Source organism: Myxocyprinus asiaticus, chromosome 26, assembly GCF_019703515.2.
Source record: "Myxocyprinus asiaticus isolate MX2 ecotype Aquarium Trade chromosome 26, UBuf_Myxa_2, whole genome shotgun sequence".
Lineage (NCBI taxonomy): Eukaryota > Metazoa > Chordata > Actinopteri > Cypriniformes > Catostomidae > Myxocyprinus > Myxocyprinus asiaticus.
Window position 1 is genome coordinate 43,419,151 of NC_059369.1, and position 27,396 is coordinate 43,446,546.

The window sequence follows — 27,396 nt, forward strand, 5'->3', positions numbered from 1 at the left end:
ATATTTACACATGTTAAGTATGCTGAAAATCTATGACAGCCAACATTACAGCTTTTTAAAATGATCAGATTAAGCAGACCAATGCCAATATGTAAAGAAATCAGGGGTTATTTTGTCTAATTCAACTATTCACAGTACATCAGCTTTATTTTTACTGTACATTGTTTTGATGTCTGTGGGCTTTTAATGCAAACAAGCAAAACAGTGTAGATTTATAACAAAGACTGTCTACAGTATTATCAGTATTATTTTTCCTAATTTTGTCTCTCTATTTATTGCACCTTCAAAAGCAAGGCAAGTTAACTAAAAGAATTATGCTGGACGAACTTAAGTCAAAATGAATAATACCCAATTACAACTGATTTTACTTCTATAAAGTTACTTTCCTGAAGGAAAAAAATAATAATAATTTAAACAGAAAAAAAAAAATGGCCCTGAATTTAACAGATCATGAAAAGTGATGTACTTAACTGGGATGGTAGTTGGTCAGAGGGGAGGGGTTGAAAAAGTGTAATTTGTGCAGTCATCCAAAAAAGAAAGCCACTTCTGACATCAAGCAAGTAGATGCATTTTTATTCATTACGAACAGAAGCATTTTTATTTCTTTTTTGAGAAAAAAAGTGGACTGAATATTCATTCAAATAAGACAAATAATGTGAATAAGGGTCATTTTTTCATCTCATGTTCACTTTCACTCTTACCATGTCATTGAGCCAGCAACCCTCCTCCAGCGTTGCCAGGTCGCTCTGTCTAATGCATAGATTGAAAGCTGTGCTTATCACCATGTTTGGGTTATCTTGTTCCAGAATATGTCTCACCTCTGATGCCATGTCCCAAACATATATGCAACATACATATAAACAAGCTCAAAGAATTTGCTCAGTGGAGAGACTTTATTGACAGAACACATTATTTTATTTCACGATCACATTATTTCACTTTTGTTAACCTAGGTAAGTTTTCACTATGGTTCACAAGAGAACTTTTGTCAGCGTGTATCAATGTGGATGCTTTCTTTGTTTCATCCACAGAGACCTCCACACCACATGTCTGTTTCAGCTGAAGAGAAAAACACAGATTAGATTTCATGCAGTAATAGCAGATACATTAATAGTATAGTAACTGTATATTGCCTGAAGCAAGTCTTTGTCCATAACTGTGTCTTCTGTCCTCTCTGTCTTTTTAGACTTTTTATGGAAATACCCATCCTCTGACAAGGAAATGAAAAGAATATGAAACTGAATAAATAAAATGAAGCATAGAGAAAACACAGCATTTGTATAGCACATATAGCCCTTTTCAACAATGAACTATTAAAAGGTTGCCAAATGCCAACACAAGACAAGTGTACTATACAAAATGTTGACAGGTCAACAAAACAAAACAGCTAAGTAAATAGTACATAATTTACAGAAAACTTTGGCAAACATTGTATAGCAATAAAATTAATTAACATACATTTTTTTACCATTGCATTGTAATAAAACAAACCTTTGTTTGCAACTTCCATCACTCTCATTTTGCGTTTTCTGTCAGTTTTTTGTTTGGCCTTCTAACAGCGACTTGGTAAAGCCAGAAGGTTTTGCTTGATAGCTTCTTCCTGCTGGAGAACCAGGCCATGATCCTTGAGTAAACTGGATTTCAGTGTTTTACAAAGGTCATGAACAACACAAGGCAGGCAGAGGACTAACACAAAAGTCAGTAGAGACATCTTCTTGAGTGCTGTTTTCAGTGATTGGTGGATTGGTTAGAGCAGCACTGAAATCCAGAGTTATATATGGGCTTCGACAGTACACTGGGCTAAGGTCTCCCCATGTTTTGTCAGAGTGACTAAAAACAGCAAAGAAATTCTTGCATGGTAAGAACATTCTTTTGAAGGACACACATTCACAAGATGGGTACCTTTCAGAGTCACCGAGTTCAACTCTGTACCATGCAGAGGTTGTCTCACTCTTTACCTTAGAAGATTCCTTTCCAAGTACCTCAACATATTCTTTTGAATAGATGGAAGCTGCTTAGATACCGTTTAAGCAATGTTTGACAAAACTCCTGGGTCTGTCTCTCAGGAACGTTGGAACATCTTGATTGTATGTCTTGCATTCACTACTGTAGAAGAAGTTGAGTCTACTGTACGATAGCAACTGTTCTGGGATGAACTCGCATATCATAGTTTCAAGCAGAGATGAAAGACTTCCTGTTCCAGAAAATTTGAGGTAGAAGCTCTTCAATGATTTATTGAGTGCCTCAACTCCATTGTTGGTGGTAACTGCCACAGAGAATCCTTGTGGTACATAGGCCCTACAGCACCACTGTAAAACAAAATAACATATTACTTTGATGAAGGTAGTTGATGCAGAAAGAATGGTACATTACACCCTGTCTACACTGGATGCATGAAAGTGAACATCCTAAACCAGTCCATTTGTCTTGCTGGCAGGAATAGTGCCAGCAGACACAGTGCAAAATAGATTGGGGCATCTATTTACTGTCGGGTAGACTGGATCAGTGACGATAATGACTTGCTTTTGTTGTGTCTGTCTGGTGTTGACAGGGTTTAAGAATTTCAGAGAGAACTAAATGCTGGCCTGTACTTTTACACCAATCTAAATGTACTGTACTGACAATTGAACATGTGGAACACAGAACATGTCCAGTGCAGTACCTCACCTCCTGAATACATAGCCACCTTGTATCAACATAATGCCTGACTTCAAATGACTTGTAAACTTTGCTCTCTTTCAGTCTGTCAACCTCCCTATCACAAGATGATTCACTTGGGGCACTAGCTATCTCACGAAGGTGTCCAAGAAGTTCATTTTGCTCAGAGTGGGACAACTTGTTCTTGGCTGCCAGAAAGAGAGTGCATGGGATATTAAACACTATAAGAATAGGGTTTACCTAGATGTTTCATATTACCAATTTACAGTACAGATGAAAAGTAAATATAAATGAAACAACTAAACACTACCCACTAAGAAAAATATGTAATAGTTTAGTGAAAGTACTTTTGAATGTTGAAGATTTTTTGGAAAACTGTAAAGTAATTTTAAGGTTGTATTGGTTTACTTCTAATGAAAAGTAAAAAAATCAATCAATCAATGCAAAACATACATTATCTCACATATCCAGGATTAAAATGAAAAACAGAGTAAGATGATAAACTGGTAACAAATAAAACGGGGAAAAAAAATTTCACTCCAACTGGACCGTCCATCCTATCCAAGCTTGCTCACGATGGAATGAGCATAAATACTTCTGTGCATTTGGAAATGTATTGTCCAGAGCTTGGTATTCCTGTTGTGAATAATCAAGCATGTACTTCCAATGCAGATTCCATTGTTTCAAGAAGTTAAGAGCTTCAGCTATTGCTCTGGTTGTCTCATTTTCACATATAAACTTAGCAACGGGTTTGTAGCCAACATTAGTTTGAACAACAATGAGAAACAAGGGCAGTGCATATTTGATGGTTCTGTAATTTCTATAAAGTGTTTAACTTGTTGCAAAATCCACTTAATTTTAAATTATCCACAAAGTAACATTATCTAGCTGAATATTTATGTATTTTTGAAATTGTGAGAATCATTTTTTATACTCTTGGAGTCATCAGTAGGAATGTGCTGAAAATTGAAAATTACTGATGAATGAAGTTATGACCTGCCTGGGACATCAACAATTAAAACTTAAAGGGGTCATGAACTGCCTTTTTTATTTTGTACTGTTCTCTGAGGTCCACTTATAATGTTATCAAGATTTTTACATCAAAAAACATCATAATTTAGAAGTAATAGGCTATTTTCTGTCCTATTTTGACCCCCTTCATCGTAACACACCATTTGAATAGGCGTGGCAGATTGTAGTCTGGGAAGTAAACGCCCACTGGTATGATTGGCTAATAGTTTTGCATATTTAAAAAACCTTTGCTTTGCTTCTATGATTAGGTTCCAAAGGACAGCTGTGTGCCCACCGATGTAAACTTCTGCATGTATGTTTGACAGCCTACATCCTTCATAGATGGACGCTGCTGTGATTTAGGTTAAAAACACATAAATACTCAGTGCATATCAAACGATCTGTAATAACAGACAAAGCAATAGTGACCAAGTAACAAAAACAGTTACTCACACTTGTGTGGTGCGACATTATTGTCGGATCCAATATAGTCGGCACAGCATCGTCTTTTAGTTTCAATCTTTCTGAAAATCCTGCGTCGAATTATGCCTTGTTTGTAAAACAAATGAAAGTAAAATGAAGTGAACAAAGGACCAAGTTCTTACTGATGTGGTCTGGAACTTCATTAAAAATAAAGTTCATCCACTCTTTCCTAATGTTGGGATCAGAAGGAAGGCAATGCAAAGACTATGTTTTTCCACAACTTGGCAATGCACAGCGTCTTGTTGTCTTCGGAGCCATCTTTATCGTTTGGTTTCTGCGTAGACCTGCGTTTGCCTCTCTGGTTATTTACCTACTACATGCGTGAATCGGTGGGCGTGGCTAAACAGGCAGTGATGTAGAAGCAGGCGTTGCTCTTCTTCTGCGGAGGCGGTGTTTAGCCACACTATTACGTAATAAAGTGGCACATTCCACATCCTGTCGTTTTGGCAGATTGGCTTCAATATAAGCTGTTTTTAGACTAAAGAGAAATTTTTGAGTTCTGAAACTTACAGGATGTTTTTATAGTACAATGACCTCTTATATGTCAAAAGATCAAGGGCATTTTGATTTCTCAGTTCATGACCCCTTTAATGTTAAACCCTGTCAGAGCACTGCATATCATGAAATATCATATTCGCTACAGGACATGGTTATTATTTAAAACCTGGAAAACACAATTTCAAAATTCCTTTATATTTCCAGGGTTTCCATGACCGTGGGTACCCTGCTAACTGATTTTGTTTAACATGTTCTTAAAAACCTCCCGAACTAAAGGTTTATACATTAATGCTTGAATTTTTTTTTTTTTTTTGCAGTGTTATTCTTTACAAAACCTAACTTTTTATATATATATATAATTTTATAGAAATTGAGGATTTGCACCAGATAGTTTAAGAAAAGCAGTCAACAAGGTTTAAAAAGCATATAAGGTTGAGCCTCATGACATTGCTTGTGAATGAACAGTGTGTGCAGAGCTAGAATCCAGACAAAAGGTATAAAGTTTTTATTTGTTTATTGATTTGTTGATTATTTTTGGTCACTAGTTCTGTACTCCCATTTTTTTCCCATAGTTTTAATGACTTCAATATTAATCTAAAATGTAAAAAATAGTAATAATAAAAAAAAAAAATAGGTGTGCCTAAACTTTTGTCTATAAGTAAATGTATATTTTGCCACTCTCATACAACATACATTAAGCTCATGAAAATGTGTGCTTTAGGAACATACCAACTCATCTGTTTTGGTGTCTTTTTGTAGTTTTTTCCATGCTGGCAAGCATATATCACTCTTCTTTTAACAGAGAGAGGAATGTGTTCTGAATAGTCTTCCAATTTCCAGAGAAATGGGTGTCACTTTTTTTTTTTTTTTTTTTTACTATCATCCGACCTGTCACCAGGAAATGAGAGAGAGAGAGAGAGAGAGAGAGAGAGAGAGAGAGAGAGAGAGAGAGAGAGAGAGAGAGAGAGAGAGAGACATTTATAACTTATTTAAAACTCATTGCACATTCCCTATTCCCTTTCTCTTACTTACTTGGGAGTGGTGGTGGTGTAGTGGACTAAAGCACTGAACTAGTAAGTAAAAGGTTGTTGGTTTAATCCCCACAGCCACTACCATTGTGTCATTGAGCAAGGCACTGTAAGTCACTTTGGATAAAAGCATCTGCCAAATGCATAAATGTAAATGCTCATATTTCATACAAATGGGGTTCAATTGTGATCAAACTGTAAATAAAGCATTGTTTAATGAAAGTAGCTGTCTTATGTGCATTTTTATACAACTTAACATAAATGTTCTTCATAGGCACATGAAAAAATAAAATAAACATTCAGTTAATTTAGAAACTGATAAATTACCAAACAGTGTGAGATGTGCCAGTTGTCCGTTTGTGGCTTTCCAGAAGGTGTTTCAGCTCTTCTTCTGAAGATGTACATATTTGAAAAGATGATGGAAGCCAGTCTGGTGGGAAACAGCAACCAGAGGATATTCATTTAAAATGGTTCAGTACTTTAGTCTACATTTTTCTTTTTTATTGTTTATTCACTCCATTTAGTTCATAGACTGATGATTTAGATGCGTTCATATGCACATATCACACAATGGGGACAGGTCTATCGCTCGAAACCCCTGTAAACACAGACAGGTATTTGATGCACATGTAATTCAGTGGGGACAGGCGTCTAGCTCGAAACCGCTGCAACCACAGACAGGTATTTCCTGGACATGTCATTTTTACATTAAAGGTGCAAAAAATTTGGTACGATTTATCTTTGTTTCATGTTTTACATCACAAAAACCTACTGTTTTAACAGGGGTGTGTAGACTTTTTATATCCACTGTACATGTACTACATGCCAAATTCTGGTTAAACATATTTGTGGAAAACAAACTTTAAACAGGATCTGCAGTTCAGTAAGCTGTCGAGACAGAAACAGGCATGATGTAGTAAATATCTGTGTTTACTATGCTTAACTGTTGCCCAGCAATGAATTGAAAATAATATTGTATAGACAGTACTGTGTATGAAAGACCCATACAGTAATGAGTAAAATATTACTATTACATATAGGTGTTAGTTTTTGAAGAGTGAATATGTTTTGTGAAAGTGGGGTGTTATGACAGCTGAAAATACACTATATAGGTTTGTGTTAACAGTGGTAGACCGTTAATCCGAGGGACACTCCTGTACTGTGATAGCCCGCCTGTATTCCACTATAGTAAGAAAAACACAAGCTGCCCTTGCTCCCAGCAAATTGAATTAAAAATGTTTTGTAAATATCAGTTAAAGACAATGACATGATCATACAGCAATATATTTAACTCCCTACTGAGTACCTACAGGTTTAGGTGAAGCATTGCCCTGCTGACTACTTGATGCAGTTAACCTCATGTTACAAATAACATCATAACAAATGTTCTATAGTCAACTTTTATTAAGTTAATCAGAAGCACATATTTCTTTATGTAATGTCATTAATGTAGTATGTATAAATGTAGTACATTTCATCTGTACATTAATATGTTTGTTATAATATAAAAGTATACAAAGTTTAATTGGCACAGTTTCCCCCCACCAGATTCAGTGCAGTACCTACGACCGTTGGTAGCACTCCTTCTGTCAACTTGACGAAAAAAGACACCATCAAATTTAAGAGAACAAAGTGGTTGTGTGTGATCTGTGTGTAAAAACTTAAGCACATTTAAAGATTGTATAAGAAATAAAAAGGTGTTATTTTCTATACAAGATTCTATACTTAATTGCAATTAATTTGAAATGCAGACAATACACAAGCTGTCATTTATGGTTTACCCATGCAAGACAATCAGACAATCAGAAATATATGAAGATATATAACCCTTGTGTGGTCTTCAAATATTGAGTATTCACCCAGTGTTTGATGGACACACAACATTACTGGGTTTTTAAACCCTTGAGTGGTGTTAATTTTTATGTTATTCACCCAATGTTTGTGGGTCTGATAGAGCCACAACATGTTTGTGTTTTTAACCCTAAGTATGCATGTAAATGAGTTTGGTCCATCTCCTTCCATCTCTCTCCAAAAACACAAATTCTCTCAAAGTTAGTGCAGTGGAAGATTTTCTATATGGTGTTTTGGATAAAAATGTCAAAAGAAGACTTTATGTCCTGCACATAAGTAACCGCCATCCGCATCAGCCCTGGTTGCATCCTTATAACATTGTCAGCCATGCGGGGCGGCGCATTCCTTGGGCCAGAAGACCATTCAGTTTCACCATCCATATTCCTGCTCCTGCAGGCTGCTGATGAGCTTGTTGTAGACAGGCTGGTCCTGGCTGCTGATGGGCTGGTCCTGGGGCTGACTGAGGATCAATCACATCCTCTTCTTCCTACTCACTGTCTGACTCAGAATGGACAGGGTCATGACACTGGTTTCGTGTCTCTATGTTCTTTAACAAAAAATCTATTACAAAAAGAAGGTTTATATTGGACATGCAGTTCCGTATTCAACCACTAGGGGTAAAACGAAAGGTTGTGAAAGTTGTGCACTGTCCTCCTCTATTGAATGATGTTGGTTTCGTGTCTCTTCGTTTTTCAACAAAACAGCTATTACAAAAAGAAAGTTAATTTTGGCCGTGCAGTTCCCTATTCAACCACTAGGGGTAAAATTAAAGATTGTGAAAGTTGCGCACTGTCCTCCTCTATTGAGTGACGTTGGTTTCGTGCCTCTGTCTCATACAGCAAAAAAGCTATTACAAAAAGAAAGTTAATTTTGGCTGTACAGTTCCCTATTCAATCGCTAGGGGACAAACGAAAGGTCGTGAAAGTTGCGCACTGTCCTACTCTATTGAATGTCGTTGGTTTCGTGTCTTTATATCCTTCAGCAAAAAAGCTATTACAAAAAGGTTTATATTGGACATGCAGTTCCCTATTCAACCACTAGGGGATAAACGAAAGGTTGTGAAAGTTGCGCACTGTCCTACTCTATTGAGTGACATTGGTTTCGTGCCTCTATCTCCTTCAACAAAAAAGCTATTACAAAAAGAAAGTTAATTTTGGCCGTGCAATTCCCTATTCAACCACTAGGGGTAAAATTAAAGGTTGTGAAAGTTGCGCACTGTCCTCCTCTATTAAGTGACGTTGGTTTCGTGCCTCTATCTCATACAGCAAAAAAGCTATTACAAAAAGGTTTATATTGGACATGCAGTTCCCTATTCAACCACTAGGGGACAAACGAAAGGTTGTGAAAGTTGCACACTGTCCTACTCTATTGAGTGACATTGGTTTCGTGCCTCTATCTCCTTCAACAAAAAAGCTATTACAAAAAGAAAGTTAATTTTGGCCGTGCAATTCCCTATTCAACCACTAGGGGTAAAATTAAAGGTTGTGAAAGTTGCGCACTGTCCTCCTCTATTAAGTGACGTTGGTTTCGTGCCTCTGTCTCATACAGCAAAAAAGATATTACAAAAAGAAAGTTAATTTTGGCCGTACAGTTCCCTATTCAACAAGGAGTTTAGGGGTAAAACGAAAGGTTGTGAAAGTTGGCACTGTCCTACTCTATTAAGTGACGTTGGTTTCGTGCCTCTATCTCATTCAGCAAAAAAGCTGTTACAAAAAGAAAGTTAATTTTGGCCGTACTGTTCCCTATTCAACAAGGAGTTTAGGGGTAAAACGAAAGGTTGTGAAAGTTGCGCACTGTCCTCTTCTATTGAATGACGTTGGTTTCGAGTCTCTATCTCCTTTAACAAAAAAGCTATTACAAAAAGAAGGTTTATATTGGACATGCTGATTACACACCAAGCTATTACCAAAGAAAAAAAAAAAAAAATAGGAATTGCACTTTCTCCACGGTCCCTTACTTGCAGCTGAGACAGGAAGACCTTTTTCCGGGACTCACATTGCGACGGCTGTCATAATAACGAGTGCAAATAATGAAAACAAGCTTGAAGAATAGTATTAACTTTCCATGTTTTACAGTAATACTGTTTTGGAATATATTTTCTAAGCCGTTTATTGCTGAATGTTTCCGGAATACCAAAAACAAAACTTAACCTCGCTTGATGACAGCAGAGCACACCCCGAGAGGGCGTCACAACATATCTGAAGGGTTGTGCCCAATCCAAACTATAAAACACCCATCTCTCCATCATGAGAATACAAATGAGCAACGGAAGCAAATTAACACGAGACAAATTAAACTTAAAAGGTTTAAAGGACAAAGAGGTATTTAAAGAAAACATCATCTGGGGCAGGAGCACCGATAGTGGTGCTCCTGCCCCGGGTGCTCCTGTGAGGCCAGACATGGTGAGTTATTATGATCAATTTGAATTGCATGAGTTTTGAATATTATGCTAATGTTTAAATACATTTGAAGTTTATATTGAGGTTAAAAATACTTAACTAAAATAAAAAATTAAATTCTGTCATTATTTATACATCCTGTTATTAATTTGAACCTAAAATGTTAATGTTAAAAAAAGTTCATGCCCATGTCCATACAGTAAATCTAATTTCTTACCTTATGATCTTATCTTTCTCTTCTTTATTCTGTAATGGAAAAGGTATCAGAAACAATCTTAAAAACCTGTTGATACGCATTATAACAGCCACGGGCTTGACGTCACTCTGCTTACATTTACAATACAATTTACTGTGCATAAATGTTATTAATATCAAAAACTATACATCTTTTGAAAGGACTAAGTGTTCAACATCGATATCTGGTCTCTGGTTCACGATAGAAATGCTCCAGCAACAGTAATATAGTTATTTGTGTCAGGAGTACAAATCAAAACAGGATGTCGTACCTTTATTATAAAAAGTGATGGCCAGATAATAACCCATGACAAGCATCCAGTGAAAAACATCCAATAGCAGTTTTATTCATTATAGCCAAACAGTGCAGTCTGATTTTGTGATGTCATAAAAGCCTATCGTTTTCTCTGTACACCACCAAGCATTGGCCTTTTGGTAAATTGTTGGTGGACAGAATGATTAGCCAATGAGAAGACAATCCCAACAATGTGCATGATGTAAATATTGCGCCATTATTTCTATTGTGCAATGGGGTTTTCACCATATCCTGTGACGCACCTATCTTTCAACACGGAAGTTGCTTCTGCATCCCGCAGTGTTGCTGACTTTGTCTCTCTGTATGGATCCTCATAGGCCATCTTTCCCCCTGAGGAGGTTCAAGAGGAGGAGAATGTCTCGGAAAGTCAACTGATCGATGAAGAGTCAATTCCAATTCTGTGAGTTTCTACACGTTTCATTTTTGCTTGTTTTGCACAACAGTGAAAAATACAAAACTATGCGATAATACTGTATGTTATATGCTAAAATGTATAGTATATATATATATATATATATATATATATATATATAACTATCTCAATTATAGTATTATTACAAGCACTTATATCTGTTATAAGTAACATTGTAAGATACAGGCAGTACAGTATGCTATCAACATAATCTGTTTGGCCTCCCATCAGTGTAATGTCTGTGTATGCATGGAGACAAAAGATTGTTTTTGGAGGCTGACTGCTGATTTTAACATCATGAAATGGTGTCATATTTCAAAATGGAAAAAAAAAAGGGAATGGTTTAGTAGATGTGGTAAATGTAAAAGTAAGTATAATAGCTTTCTCTAGCCCTCAGATCATTTTGTTACCAAGTGGCCCTTTGGAAACTCCAAGTGGCCGTTTTAGGTTTTGTCTCTAGTAAGAGAAAAAAGCTTGCAGGAACCTCATTTTTTGTTAGATCAAACATGACTTCTTTAGACTTGTGGCTTTGAGAACATTGTATTTCTGGGTTGCTCTGGCATATTAATTGTTTTTGTTTTTTACAAAACATTTCCATTACTATATACTTCAGCTTCTCTAACTTTTTGTTCTTTAAACTTATATTAATTATGAAACTTGCCTCAAGTGTGTTCTTTCAAATGATACCACAACTGTGCCCATACTCCAAAGGGTTCAGGAAAGACAACCATTTAAGTTTGGGTATGTCATTTTCATGGTTTGTGCTCAAAAAGGGTGATGTATCAACAGGTTAAACTATTCCTTTGCTCTTTCTAGAACTACACATCCACAAGAGAAACACACAACTTCAGACTCCAAACACTCATCAGATCCTCGAATATTCAGACTAACTACACATACAGAGTGAGTTCACAACTTTTACATATGAGTTTTGCAAGGGTGTATAAATAAGTAAAACATTGCTAGTCCAGGGTGATCTCATTCATATGTAACGTTTACACCTACATTTTTGTACATGTGGATATACACTGACATGTACAATATTTACCACAGCATCTAAAATGTAACCACTTTTACATATGCTGAGTGTTGTGTTCAGCTCTTATATGTGCTGTTGTTTATGTGTCCACTCGGTGGTAGTACGATACCATACAGTGCTGGGATAAGAAGGAACGAGAGATGTAGAAGAGAGTCTGTTTGCATGATGTTACAGTATTAAGTTCTTACGTCTCTGGCTGCTACTACTGCTACTTAAAACATAACACTGAGCTTTAGAGACATACAAATCTGCCGACTGGTCTGAACTCAAATTCCCAAATAATGATCCCGCTGCATGTGATAAGTTCAATGCACAAATGCAATCCCAGATTTTCTGAACATTTGACCCTAAAGCTGATCAAACTTAAAAGGGTTTACCTTTTAGGTGCTGTCAGTGTGTCTAAGTAAGCATGCTAAATTATACATGTATTAGAATGTGTTTTAGAAACAACTATTTCATTAGTCAGTGAGATCCTTGATCAAAAACTGGAAGACTTTCGGAAGTACAAAAACCAAACTCAGTAAGGGGAGTGCATTACTAAGGCCCAAGAGACAAGTTTAACAATATTTAACATTAAAAGACTACATTATAATAAAGTAATGTGTAATATGGAAAATAACGAGAATACTGTAAATAGTTAATAATATTGTGTTTTATTTTATGCTTTTTCTTATAGATCTATTTCTAGAATTGAATCACTGGATGAAGAAATGGATGAAGCCTTCATTTGCAAATATATTAATACAGAGATCTTCTACATAGACCGTAGTAATCGGAAAAAAGCTTTGAAACAAATATTAAGTACTTATAATAATAATAATAATAATAATAATAATAATAATAATAATTTCAATCTCAAAGAGAAATATCGTATTTTTTTTAATGAACGTTTAGAATGTTCTAAATCTGATAAACAGTTTGCTTTAATGTGGTTAAAGAAAAAAGATGGCCCATTTGACCAGTTTGGACCCTATTACCCTGGAGAAAAAGGTCACATACATAGTGAATATTACATTTTTGAAGAACTACTGAAAATATTGGAGAAAAACAGCCATTCTTATTTAGAAGTATTTATATATTCTATAAATAGCCCGTGTTTAGCAAAGCCCAACGATGTTCCCTGTATGATTCGAGCCATTTCTATAGCAATTATGATTTATCAGAAGTATGGTATTAAAACAGTTATTGGTTTTTCTAAGTTCTGGGGAACATCTGGCTCGTTTGTGAAACTTTTACCTTATTGTCCTCTTGAAGAATATAATTTAGTGTCCCCAACGATTGGTAGCAAAGATAGACTATGTACTGACCAAGAAGACAATAAAGAAGACAAAGTTAACCCAGCGTTATTACAACATTGCTACAAAAAACTTATCCCAGAACTATTACATAAAAAGTTTTCATTGATCGAATATAAATGTAAAGGTGAACATAAATCTAAATGTTATTCCAATCTTAAAATATTTTTTAATGAAATGGATATTAAAAAAAAGATTAATAAAACCGATAAACAAGACCTTTATAAAATTATAAATGATTTATTCAAGCATTCGGATCTAGAACTGACTTTTGATGAGTTTCACCAAAGGGGTCTGGAAACTATTGAGAATTTTAAGCAAAAATTACAGACTAATTTAAATGATTATGATCTTAATGTTTGTGAAAAAATTGGGAATTTAGTGGAAAAGGAGTTTTCGTCTTTGTGGGTTATGAAAGTAGAACATGCATGGAGCGCATTTTTAAATGAATACATCAGTAATTATGCTAAAATGTGTGCTCATGAGCTTTTTCTTAACGACATCAAAAACATCAAAGATATTCAAACTTTTTTTTCCATTGGTTGTGTATAATTCTTTGATTGATTTGACTATTTGCTTTGACACTGTCATAAACAGGAATTGATCTGTTTGATGTTATTTGTCTCTTAAACATTTACTGAATTAAATAAACATGCAATTTGGCTCAATTTGGCATTTTTTTGCTTGATTCTATTCTGACTTATTTGAAATTCTTGCCTTTGGTAGATTATGTTAAGTCCAGTGTGGCTTAAGAATTATTAGACAAAACCACATGCATATCAGAGAAGTGATAGCGGCAGTTTACGAGGAATTAAATCTCTTGCTCTGCAAATTAATGATCTCTTGGTTCGCCCAGGTGACAAAAGATTCAACTTAAACTGGAGATAACATAGAACTCAAGGGAGAATTCCAATTGGAACTTTAATTCTAAAATCAATGAACACCGTCACTATTGTTTATGGACTCGCAACATTTCAAAAGAATGAGCGAATGGTAGCAACTGTAAACAACTGAAAAAGTAGCGATTGAGAATTAAAAACATTGCAAGTCGATGTGTTTGCATATGAGAAGCAAGGCTTGGCAAAACAGGGTGATGTAACAAAAGAAATGTCACTCAGTAAAGAGTACTATAACAACCTATTTTCAAATTTGCAAGGGTGCTAAACACGGTTGTTATCATAGAACACACGTGATGATAGTTGTTTGTGATATACATGTACACATTGGATAATGCAGTTTATTTCTTAAAACACTTGACTATTTCTGCTGTAAGTGTTGCAAGAAACATCTACAATCTCTAGGTTAGAGATTGTAGATGCTTCGGGCATTCTAGACTTTTTGTCTTGTGTAAATCTGAAAGAACTGTAATCATGTTTCTCTTGAAATTGTTCATTAGTTTCAAATTAAATGTGTTACTGTATTGGATATGTTTGTCTATGATGTGGCACACTGTGCTATTTACCATATAGATGCAGTTAAACCATACAGAGTACAAAATTCCATATGACTACCAGTAATTTTACACAATTAGCATTAACCTTCAGTAACTTTAAAAAGACTGAAGAACTTGATTAGGCCTTTAAAATTAAAGAACACTATTTGCACCTTGCATCTGTCCTGATTCTGCCTAGCCCACCCGAAACCTTTCATATTCAAGATTCACATGAGAATACACATTGTGACATCTTAACTCAAGAAAATTAGAAAATTGCATTCAGTTCAATATTGTAATTTCAAAAGCTCTGCAGCTTGAGCATAGATTTGACCCATGTCAGTATGCGCCTGCAGTTCATTGGGTGTAAACTGCAATAGAGGTCGACCGATATATCGTTTTTGCCAATTAATAACAGATTTCTGGAACTATCGGTTATTGGCAAAAATCCGGTGCTGGAGCGGCTGGGAAGGGTCCGCTGTCTTTATACAGTATGAGAGCGGCCTCTAGAGGCGAAATAAAAGCTATCACTTCACTGATGCCTTGTGGTGTTTGTTTTGACATGTGAGACTACACTCTGCATGGAGCAGAACACTTCAGATGTGGATTTAAAACATCACTAATGAGAAGGTATGCATACAGTACACTACAGTACACGTCATGTCATTATAAAGTAATTCATTTGTTGACTAGATGTCGCATTAGTAGAGAACGGCAGTATGTTTGCCGACTGAGAGGACACTAACATTAAAGCTAAACTCAAGCGGTTCGAACAATGTGACAAAAAATACACGCAAGTCCTACCCAAATGTTTAAATGTCACGATTGTTCCCATCTATTACCATCTATTTGCAATAATTTATATCCAGCTGCTCACATTTATGCATACGTTGTCCACCTAAGTTGCATATTTAAAGCTAGTGGCGTGAGAAAGCAAATGAATATCTTCATGCAACCGAGAGAAATGTATAAACAAATCAGAAACGCATCTGATTGCAATTACATTTTTTTATCCTCACTGTAATACGGACTTCAGGTCGAACACATTCTTGCGCTAAAAAAGGCAAGACACAGCGCAACAAATGCAGTTTAACAGAAAGCAGGTGTCTCAATATGCTTTTAAAGTTCTTTTTAATTAGACACATCATCTAAAATACAGCGCTCCTGCATGAGACGCTGAATAAACAAAAACAAAGTGAAACAAAGACGTTCGTCTAGCATGCGTTTACATAGAAAAACAAATGGATAGTTGCAAAAGCGTTCAGTGTGAACAGCCCCTAACAGTTGGTGGAAGTCTTTGGCCGATGCGTCTTGCTCTCTTATAAGCGTTTCTCAGATTATGAGTTGTTTAAATGCTTTGTCAGGAAAGATGTTCAACTTGGAAATATGTGTCTTGAGATCCTCGCATTCAGTTCCAGTCTGTTGTGTATCATCTGATTGAACAGCCCCTGGCCTCTGCTCATAGTCTGAGCCGCGTCACCACCGAGTTCAGCCAGATACCATTGCTATCTGGGAATATTGCTACTCTACATACAACTGTACTGAATAAAAAACAATGTGGTATTTCGCTGTTATTATGTTCCAAACCAGCAGGTCCTAATGAAGTGTCTGAAACCAACGAAGCTCGGTGAGCACAAGTATCTGGGTCCAACAACGGTTCTGGCGGTAACCAGGACGGGGGTACTGACAGATCTGCAACCACAGTGGATACATGCAAGCCACGTGAAGCCTGCTCCTGGGGAGAGCCTGACTATTTCGAAAGCGAACGGTGAAAGTACTGGGGGAGCTGAACACGAAGTGCCAGTGCCTAACTGGGAACTTGAGAATTAGAAGGGACGAAGACATGGATAGATGATGTTGATGCACCACATACCTATGTACCAATCTGTGGTGGAAACTAGCTAACTTTATGGCCAAAAACACAGGAAAGAAAGAATGCTTTAATACCTATAGGAGTAATTTTACTTGTTATAGCATTACTGATTTGTTGTGTGATTCCATGTGCTAAAGCACTGGTCAATAGGACCATTGATAATGCTTTGAATGCTAATTACGCTCTGATAAACCTTGAAGATGCTGATAGAAATGGTTATGGGACACATTGTGAGGAATATGATGTAATGAGTAAAAGATAGAATATAAGGTATACAAGATTTGATTTTTGAATAGCCATCTGAGGAACTTGTCTCTTGAAACAAAAGTGGGCAATGTGAGGAATAGGCCTCAGATGGAACAATGTGACCTTGATGCTTGCTTATCTGCTTTGTATGTTTTCGGCACTGTCTTGAGCACAAAATGTACTTGGCAAGAATGTACTTCTGTAAGCGAGAGGAAACAACCCCATATATGGAGGATTGAGAAAGTTCAAGGTAAATGGTGTAACCAGCCTTGTGTGACAAGAACCACATAAACCCCTTGCTTGCTTTTAATAAATCAAAGAACTGCTTGTGACATTCTGTGTCCGTGTATTTCTTCCCACTGGTGAATTCATCTCCTGATCGAAGAGTGACTGCGAGGAAGGCAGAATATAGCATCTGAATCGTATTTTACTAACAATTTCTTCATTCTCTTTCACTGCCTTTGTTTATGGGTTGTGCCCTTTTGACCTGATGAGGTTTCAGAGCTGGATGCAGAGAGAGCTTAGTTTATAGTTGTTATTGTTCCAAGCAATGTACAGATGCGAGTCTGCACACACAGGATGTCTCTAAGACACCTGTGTTCGTATTTTGCTGAGATTGAGAAATTTACGAGCACTTGGCAAAGATATATGCACAAGCTATTCTGCAACATATCCCTTCCACTTAACCGCAGCTTTCGCACTTCAATAGGTCATAACAATATGACCTGACACCTTGAATTACAACCTCAACCCGTGCAGAACAAGCTGTACCAAAAAAGGAAGTCTTTTTTGGCACAGTCTCAAGAGGGTATAAAGACCTTAACTAATCTTTGATTATCAGACTAACATCTCAACCCTCTAGCTCTTTGCATCTGATCTCCAACTTTGAGACCTCATATTTAAAATATCAAACATCAATATGTCAAAAGAGCCCATATTCAAGATATTCTGCTTCCTTGATATTAGTTAGGCCCGAGTTGGGGTCCGAGTTGGGGTGGAAAATCTCATTTTTAGAGTGGGAGCTGCCACCCCGTGCCACCTTTCTGGCCCCGCCCTCTTGTGAGGAATGTCTTTACTGAGAAACCGTGACTGAGAGCAGAATCGAAAATAAAAGGCCACAGTTGTTAACAATACCACAGATCCCGCCCTGCTGATCTCAGTGCACTAAAATGTGTCCTGACCTGAGCTGACTCCAAGTAAACATCTCCCCACAGAACAGATGGGAGCAGTGTTTCAGTTTCAAATATGGGCAGATGCCCGGATCTGTAATTTCTACCTGCGTCGTGTCTTTCACAATGTTGTGAAACATCAGTTATCTGTACTGTAATTTCTTTATTTAACACTGCTTATTCTGGTGTGATGTTATTTTGTCCTATAAATCAGTTTTTTTTTTTATTTTTAACGTAAAACCTACTGCTAAGGGCAGGTCATCTGGTTCAACCGCTACACGTATTGCAAAACATCGCAAGACCTAAATTCATGCTTTGGGGATTCTAGTGGAAGAAAACCCCTAAAACTTTAGTCGGTAACACTTTACAACAAGGTTGTATTCAACATTAGTAAATGCATTAGGTATCATGAACTAACAATATATTTTTTATGTATTTTATCTTATTGTAAAGTTTTACCTTTTCATTTCTGAATTACTTTTTTCCAGGAATACAGGAAATATCATCTGTACATATGCAAACTTAAAGTGTAAAAAAAACTAAAAACTAAACTTAAAATAATAATGAAATATAAGGGACATATAAGGGAACATACTAATATTATTGGTTAGATTTTCTTTTTTCATGTAGCATTGTATTGTATTGTATGTATATACAAGTATATTAGGCCTGTTGTGTAAGCTAGGGTAAGAGTGATTTAGATTAATTTAACAGAATGTAAAGGCCTCAAATCAATATGCTGTTTCATCCACTGAGAAACTGAACTAAAGTCTGCCATTACCCTTCCTAGAGAGGCATAGGCAGATTGCCATAGAAACGCTTATAATTATCTTTGCTATACACAGGCAATGAGGAACTTACTGAGAAATGAAACAATGAGCAGAATGGAAAGTACCCAGCTTTTTCCTGTGGCTGTAGTGTTAAACCTGATGTCACAGAAACTACCCTACTGATCTCAGTGCAGTGAAACACTCCCAGTATTTGCAGTTATGATTTAGATTCAGGCGTGGCACTGATTCCAGACATAATGAAGCTCAACCTCTGCCCACAGAACGGGTGAGGGAGGGGCAGTTTTGCAGTATAAAACACAAGAGGAAGTTCTGATCTGTCCTTTCTGATCAGCCTCTTGCTGAAGGACCAACAAGGTAAGAAAACTAGTTAAATCATATCTCATATTTATTTGCTTCTCTCTTTATTCCTTGTTTAAAACTGCATTTTGGGTTCTTGAAGCTCAGCTGGTAGAGTATCTTCTGCCAAATGCATAACTGTAAATTCTAAATTGTTTTCTCTATCTGATCATCGCACAATTCACTAATTTTACTATTCCCTATGTCTAAATATTTGGCATAGTCACAGTTTATACATGCTAAACTGACTTTCACAGGGCTATGGTGATACCTCTCAGGGGACACCGTGGATCCTTGACTGGCCCCCAAGCACTGATGTGTGAGTATATAGAACATATCAGCCAGTCTGTCTGTCTGTATCTATACTATAAATATATCATATTGAAAGGTTTTACAATTTAGATCTTTTTGCTCTAGCATCATGAAGGAGGAGGGGTCAATGTAAAACCTGCTGCCAGGGGCAGGTCATCTGGCCCAGTGTGAATCAGTGGGATGACTCATTTGCATGAGTCATCACCTTTGTTTTGCTTTGGTGTCAGGTGTCGCAGGGGCCAGCTCTTCAATGCTGCGATGCGAAGTCTGATGTCTTATAAGTCTCCTGTGAAGTCTCAAGCCAACCAGAAAACAACTTGCCAATGCACGTGATGCTAAAAGCGAACCAAGAAAACTCCCTAATACATTGTTGAATCATTCATATATAATGCTACAAATGTGAAACAAGTGAAGATGTGTTTTTCAATGGTGAAACCTTTGGTTTCTGCGTTGCTTGGTTCGGTTGGTCCGGGGCCCAGCTGAGAAAACAAAAAGCCCCGGAACAAAATTTAAAAAAACAAAATAAAAATAGCAAAATACGTAACAAAATTTCATATTGTGCTGTGTCTATTTTTTGTTTATTTTTTGTGTGCTCCATTTATTGCAATTGTTTATATAAGTATGCTTAATACTTAATTTTTTTTAAGGTATGCAAGTACAGGTTTGCTTTAAGATACAGATATAGAAAGTTAAAAAATCAGTAGACGAAAGTATATGTACAAAGTAATTCCAGTATTCCAGTGCTACTGTTTCATTGCCTGTCTATGCTTAGCTTACATTTTAATAGTGTTGGGCAAGCTACTGAAAAATGTAGTTAGCTAAGCAATCGAGTATTCTACTGAGAAAATGAGCGAAGCTGAAAGCTTCTCTTTAGAGAAAGTAGCTAATTACACTACATCTTGCTACATTTAAGATACTTAATTTTTTATAAATATTATATATATATATATATATATATATATATATATATATATATATATATATATATATATATATATATATATATTATTTGTTTCCATACATAATTACCAAAAAAACCCCACAAAAAAATCTCCAAAAGAAGTACAAGAGTAAAACTATATTGTACAGTGCCTGGCAAGGAACAGATTCGGTTCACTTATTTGGGTTCACTGAAGTGTGTTGAGGCCTCCACAGATACTGCTGCCTTGTGACATTTGGAAAATAGAATAATATATAAGAATAAAAACTATACAATCACTTATCTTTACCATTTATTAACAGTGGGGATTTTGATTCACACAGTAACAGCCTGAGATATTTAAAGGTGAACCGCTTCTGATCGTGCTAAGCCGTATGAACGATTCTTTTAAAAGAACTAACTCAACAGGGGTCTGGGTAGCTCAGCAAGTACTGACGCTGACTACCACCCCTGGAGTCACGAGTTTGAATCCAGGGTGTGCTGAGTGACTCCAGCCAGGTCTCCTAAGCAACCAAATTGGCCCAGTTGCTAGGGAGGGTAGAGTCACATGGGGTAAACACCTCGTAGTCGCGATTAGTGGTTCTCGCACTCAGTGGGGCACCTGGTAAGTTGTGCGTGGATCGCGGAGAGTAGCATGAGCCTCCACATGCTGTGAGTCTCCACGGTGTCATGCACAATGAGCCACGTGATAAGATGCGCGGATTGACGGTCTCAGAAGCGGAGGCAACTGAGACTTGTCCTCCGCCACCCGGATTGAGGTGAGTAGCTGTGCCACCACGAGGACCTACTAAGTAGTGGGAACTGGGCATTCCAAATTGGGAGAAAAGGGGATAAAAAAAGAAAAAAAAGAAAGAAAAAAGAACCAACTCAAATTAACGATTCAATCGTGAATATGATGCCATTTTACTGCCATAAATATGAGCGCAATACTAATGATCACATGCAGAATATTCCCAGCAAACAATTTTTGGTTCCCAGAACATAGATTTTAAAGATTTGTTTTTGGGTATCCAGGAAAGTTTTATTTACTGAAATAGAACGTACTTTTTAGGTTTGCAGAACATTATATTAACGTTCCCCTAACATTCATACAGTAGATAAAAATGTGCAAGAACATTGTATCATTAAAAAATAAATTGTAACTGTAAAAACTGATCAATTTTTGGTAAATTCTCCAAGTTGGGGTCCGAGTTGGGGTGGAAAATCTCATTTTTAGAGTGGCAGCTGCCACCCCGTGCCACCATTCTGGCCCCGCCCCTGTGAGGAACGTCTTTACTGAGAAACCGTGACCGAGAGCAGAATCGAAAGTAAATGGCCACAGTTGTAACCAAAACCACAGATCCCGCCCTACTAATCTCAGTTCACTAAAATGTGTCCTGACCTGAGCTGACTCCAAGACAACATCTCTCAAAGAACAAATGGTTGTGGGAGCAGTGTTTCAGTTTCAAATACGGGCAGACGCCTGGATCTGTAATTTCAATAAGAACATTGTATCATTAAAAAATTAATTGTAACTGTAAAAACTGATCAATTTTTGGTAAACTTTTCCACTTGATAAAAACAGGTGAATTTCTTCCACCACTATCATCTGCAAATTGAACAAAGAAATGAAAAGGGCAACGTAAGTTAGATGGACATTAGATTAATCAATTAGATGAACAATTAAATAAATAACCTTCTACTACTGTATGGGTCTGTAATATCATGAAGTGTGCGCACGGCTGTGTCATGTGGTTACGCGCAACAGCAAAAAATATAAAATAAAATAATAATTTTCAGTACATATATAAATCTTCTTAAAAAATATTAGTTAACATGAGAAGCAAACATGCATTACATATTAAGACTTGTTTTGTGTATTTTGTCATAAATCTTTACAATTTTAAAGACGAAATATATGCAGCTTAAGTTACAAAATAAGTTAAACACATCATCACACATGATATGGAGTGGTGGATAAATTAATGGATAAATTCATTTACATCTATTCGTTTTTTACCCACCCATTTGCGCCGTCGTGAGTACACCTCGGGCCGAATTAAGGCAGCCAGAGAAACACTGTGGGTTTTATTAACATGTAAGAAGTACTTTACCATTAATATGTAAGATTTGCTGAAATATGGGTAACACTTTATAATAATGGTCCATCATTAATAGGTAATTATGCAGGAATTAATGCAGAACAAATGCATTAACACTTTAGTTACTACTATGAACTAATATGGAAGCACGATTAACTAATCAGTAAGTAATAGTGAACTGATGACTGAGGTAGTTCACTGTTAGGTAATCAATAATTACTGAATTTGATTAGCCTCATTGAGAACTACTAATTAACTATGGCTAATTAAAAAAGAACTACTCATTACTTATTAATCAAAACATTAACATGTGTCTAAAATGTGAGTGATTATGTTTTTATTTTGAACATGATCGTGAAATGTGCCTTCAGAGAAACATGCGCCTCATGTGTGTTCTTTGCTGGAATTAATTTATGAACGTAACAGCTCTCTAAATCAAAGCTACAGTGTGTGGTAGAGTATCACAGTCAGCTTACCTTACAGAAATATAGGGATGTATGTGCCCAACCTGTGTATTCCTTGGGACATCTCTTCTGTTCATTACAAATTATTAACTTCGGCATGTTAGATCTTGCTGGATATATCATTACTAATGGTAACCCATTAGTAATGAGTCAGTTGTTACCACATAAATATGAGGGAATTACTAATGATCTGGACCAATATTTTAAAGTGAATAAAGCTTGTGCGGACCTAAGGCGCGTGCATGTATTAGATGCAGAATATAACCTAAAAGATATAGTATAGTATATAGTAAATATAAAACATAAAAACATAAAACATAATAAACATAAGAGAATGTTCTGTATAAGTTATATTTAGGTTATCCAAAAAAACCACCCTGCAACGTTCTGGGAATGTTAGTTTATGGTTATGAAATAAAGAATTAAAGAGAACATTCTCAGAATGTAAGGAATTGGTTCCCAAAAAAATAACTAAATGGGAACCATACACTAACGTTAGGGGAACGTTGTGTGTTTGCTGGGTTACAGCCGCGCTTTAATTGTGGCACAAATATAACTCCATAAAATAACAGGCAGCCAGCCAATCACAACTGACTGCTGAAAAAAATTAAATAACCAATGATAATTGAGGTTACAGTCAAAACAGCAGGGGCTCACCCCACCATAGCCAAAATTAAATGGTGTTAGCATGAGCAGCAGAATGATCTTGCTCGCACAGTCAGACGTTTCCTCAAGTGCAAGAGCTTAATTGCATGGCAGGAGATGTCATGTGATGGTTTAAAATTAGCTTGTGGGTTTTTCCTGTTTCCTAACTTGGCTGTAATGTACCGCACATGAAGGTTTTACAATGTGTGCGCAAGTCCTGTGTAATCTATCGTGTGCATGATCGTTAATAATGCACTCATATTTATGGCAGTAAAATGGTAAGAGTGGTATTCTCATTTTCCATCCTACTGAGAGTTCAGTGACCCCAAGGATGTAGATTTAACTCGAACATTAGGGGGGGTTGGAGCGTGAAGCATTTACATATTTCCATTGATCATGGTACAAATAATGGGGGGGGGGGTTTGTACTTGCTTGTTTTGATTATTGGGGGGTGTAGGGCTTTATTGGTTGTTTAGATCAGTGTTACTATCAGAAATAATTAATAATTATTTCTTTAGTTATTAATTAATATTTTAATTAATTAATTGAATCTAATTCATTAAAACCTCATATGGGGCTCCAGTAAATGTAGTGCGCTACGTTTAGGAGCAAGCTTGTTTATTAGCAATAATTAATAATTATCAAAGATAATTATTAATTATTAAAATCAATAGAACATTGATGAGAATCAATGTTAGCTTTTTTAAATCCTTTAAATCAACAATTATCAAAGATAATCGTTAATTGTTAACATCGATGAAACATTAATTAAAATTAACACTAGCTTATTGATCATTCAAATTCAACAATCATCAAAGATAATGATCAATTATCAAAAATCAATAGAATATTAATAAGGATTAACAATGACGGGGCACCACCCTGGAATCAGGGACTAATAACCAGATAGTATAACAGTCTCAATATTAGATTGTTTTCTTAGGAAAATCGACATCCGAAGAATATCGATTTTCGGGAAAAAAACAATGAATGAAGGCTTGAATCTGAGCACTGACATCCCGTCAGCATGACACAGGCGTATAGGCGTGCAGTCAATAAACTTCCGACTTACAACTACAAACTAAACAGTGATATGATTAGATATGAAAATCAAAATAATCCTATAACACATGAGGGTGTGTGTGTTTGTGAGGGGTTGCGCATGTGTGTGTGTGTGTGGTTAGTACGAGAGAGAGAGAGAATGAAGTGACGGCCCTAAAGCCGATTTCGCGATCATGGGAGAGAAAGCAGCTGTTAGTTTATCTCTCAGAGACGTGGTGGACAGCTCGTAAACAGTCCCGCATTCTTTGACTCTTTAATGGATAAACTCAGTTGCCGGTCTCACCCGCGATGGCGAAAATGCACAACAGTCCAATTTGGTTGGACCACAATACAGCAAATCTCATTCGTGATAATTAATACCCTGAGTATTAATAATGAGCGGACATGGCGGTCTGTAAACTGTACAAGCAAAAACCTTGAAACACAAGAATAACACACTATAATATTCTATCTCTGCCCAGACATAAACCTCTTACTTGAACCGCATGAGGATGTAGAATGTGTGTTCCTCCGTCTTTTAACTCCGACCCGGTTCCTTGAGGTTCGTGTGATGACGGGAGGCCGTTTCCTCGCTCTGTTGGCGGGCACAGCTGTTGATTCTCGGCGGGCTGGCAGAGAACTCAGAAATGTCGACTTGATTGTAGATGGAAGAGAAATCTTTAATCTCTTCACTTCTGCAGGCAAACGGATGAAGATGCGGATTGCTCGGCGGTCTCCTTCGGATCCGTTAGAGTGTTCGGTTGAACACAGAGTAATCTCAACTCATCCAGCGAGATGGTGTTTGTATGGCCACAGTTTCAAGTCGGACGTTACTTCCATGTGCCAAGAGGTTGCACCTGAGAGCAGCGATGAGCTGCATCTACACTCGGCGAACTAAGTTGCTGGAAGCAAATCCCAGAAGCATTTCAGAGGTATTTCTACTCCTGATGATGTCATGGTTTGAGGGACGTTCTGTTGTGTGCCTCATCCAATAGGAGTTGAGAGTTCGATCCTTTAGTGAGCAAGGCTTCGTGGGATTTGTAGTCTGTTTTGGACTCCCTTTATTTGATTTTGGCACGATTTTTATCAGTATAATTTATGACCTGGTATGTGGGGGCCTGAGTTAGGTTTTACGACTGTGTTAGGCCTGCCTTTGTCTTCTATCTGAATACATGAGGCCCAACAGGGGGTTACCGTTTACAAGACCTGTGCATTAGTCATTCTAAAGAACGGCATGGCAATATGGCTTAAAGTTTGTGGGTAAAATCAGAATGTTAGGGTGTATTGACTAACTGAAACATTTGTCATGAGCCTGTTTGGTTATATATTTTAAAATTAAAATTTGTAAATGTTTACTCAAATTTGGTGAATCTTTGGTTGTCTTTTAAAAAAATTGGATGTCCGCAAATATTAAAACAGCAAATTATGTTTTATTTGTGTACGAGGGCATTTAAGGTATAATACAGTTGCCCCCCTACAAGTATACCCGGCCCCACCCTGGCCACCCCAGTCAGAATGGTCTAGAACTGCCCCTGCTACCAGAGCTTTGCCAAAACAACGTTAAGTTGTATGTAAACATTGTTTAGTAATATTCATGCATACTCCCCTCTGTTGTAAATATATTTGACATTAAGTTGTCTTTATGTTGCAAGAGTTTGTTTTTTGTCTTTGCAGTTAATACTTTATTTGGATTTGGATTATTTATGTGTGAACTCAGCATCTCTCATTTGTTGACTGCTAGCCAAAAGTGTGATTGCAGATAAAATACTCTTAAGAACATACACACAAAACTTGTCTTATATATATATATATATATATATATATATATATATATATATATATATATATATATATATATATATATATACTCCATGCCACTAATCTGTAATTCTAAAATGTTGTCCTCTATCAACAGATCCAGTCCTACATAGAGGGTGAGGATGAAGAAGATGATTGGGGTACTGGTATAAATGGATGTCTGCCACCATTGGTCTACATCATTTTGATGAGAACAGTGCAAAGATGTTGGATCATGTTGATGAACTTTTGTGTCTTGTACATTTTGCATATATACAGTGAAATTCTTTTTAGCGCACATCCCAGCTAAGCTGGGGTCAGAGCGCAGGGTCAGCCATGATACAGTGCCCCTGGAGCAGATAGGGTCAAGGGACCAACAGTGGCATCTTGGTGGTGCTTGGGGTTTGAACCCCTGACCTTCAGGTCATTAACACAGAGCCTTAACTGCTGAGTGACCACTGCCCCCAAATGGAATTGAGAAGTTCAAAATGACACAGTTTCTGTGGATACACCTCACAACACTTTGAACTGTCATGAGGAATTCATCCATAGAGATACTTGAACTACTTTTGCTGTATAACTGCGGCAGGGTCGTAGCAGTTTGCTTTGAAGTCTGTCTGAACAGCCCAGAAGAAACCATTGGGGAAAGCATATACAGAGATTTGTTGTAGCCTTGTGATTGAAGATCTGAGCTGTTTTCCCAAAGTTTGGACCCTCACCTACTTTACATAGAGTATAATTGGGGAACTACTATGGTCACTAACTCCCCTCAGTCAACATTGTGCCCTTCAGCAAGGTTCATTATTTCAGCTTGACTGACTGTCCCTGCAATTGGTCTGCTGTTGTTACTTTTAAGATAAGCATACACTAAATGGCAAACAAACAGATAGTGGCTGAATGGGCGTTTACATTTGAAATTTTCTTTGAATACAATAGATGCATGTTAGTCATTTTGGGAGTGAATTTCCAGTTCTCCTTGTAGAGCCTATACTGTATGTTGAAAAAACATTTGTAAACTTATGTTGCACTTATGCTGTTATTGTGG

The 27,396-nt window shown here is 36.8% G+C and overlaps 1 protein-coding gene and 1 long non-coding RNA gene across 3 annotated transcripts; one reads left to right on the forward strand and one right to left on the reverse strand.

The window, feature by feature from the left end:
• Positions 1 to 795: 795 nt before the first annotated feature.
• LOC127416788 (uncharacterized) lies at positions 796 to 5,519 on the reverse strand. Its single transcript, XR_007893172.1, has 3 exons — positions 5,380 to 5,519; positions 1,492 to 2,309; positions 796 to 1,210 (listed from the first exon to the last, which is right to left on the reverse strand). It is a non-coding gene; the product is annotated as an uncharacterized LOC127416788 (long non-coding RNA).
• A 4,245-nt stretch (positions 5,520 to 9,764) lies between these two features.
• LOC127416786 (uncharacterized) lies at positions 9,765 to 19,935 on the forward strand. 2 transcript variants are annotated; one of them, XM_051656336.1, is made up of 7 exons: positions 9,765 to 9,931; positions 10,796 to 10,878; positions 11,707 to 11,793; positions 12,606 to 15,286; positions 18,996 to 19,089; positions 19,329 to 19,390; positions 19,489 to 19,935. In XM_051656336.1, exons 1-4 carry the CDS (start codon positions 9,776 to 9,778, stop codon positions 13,774 to 13,776), a joined length of 1,497 nt encoding a protein of 498 aa, XP_051512296.1. In that variant the 5' UTR covers positions 9,765 to 9,775; the 3' UTR covers positions 13,777 to 15,286; positions 18,996 to 19,089; positions 19,329 to 19,390; positions 19,489 to 19,935. The 2 variants fall into 2 exon arrangements, 1 of the variants encoding a protein (XP_051512296.1); XR_007893171.1 differs by lacking the exon at positions 12,606 to 15,286 and having other exon boundaries at positions 9,766 to 9,931.
• The last annotated feature ends 7,461 nt before the right edge of the window (positions 19,936 to 27,396 follow it).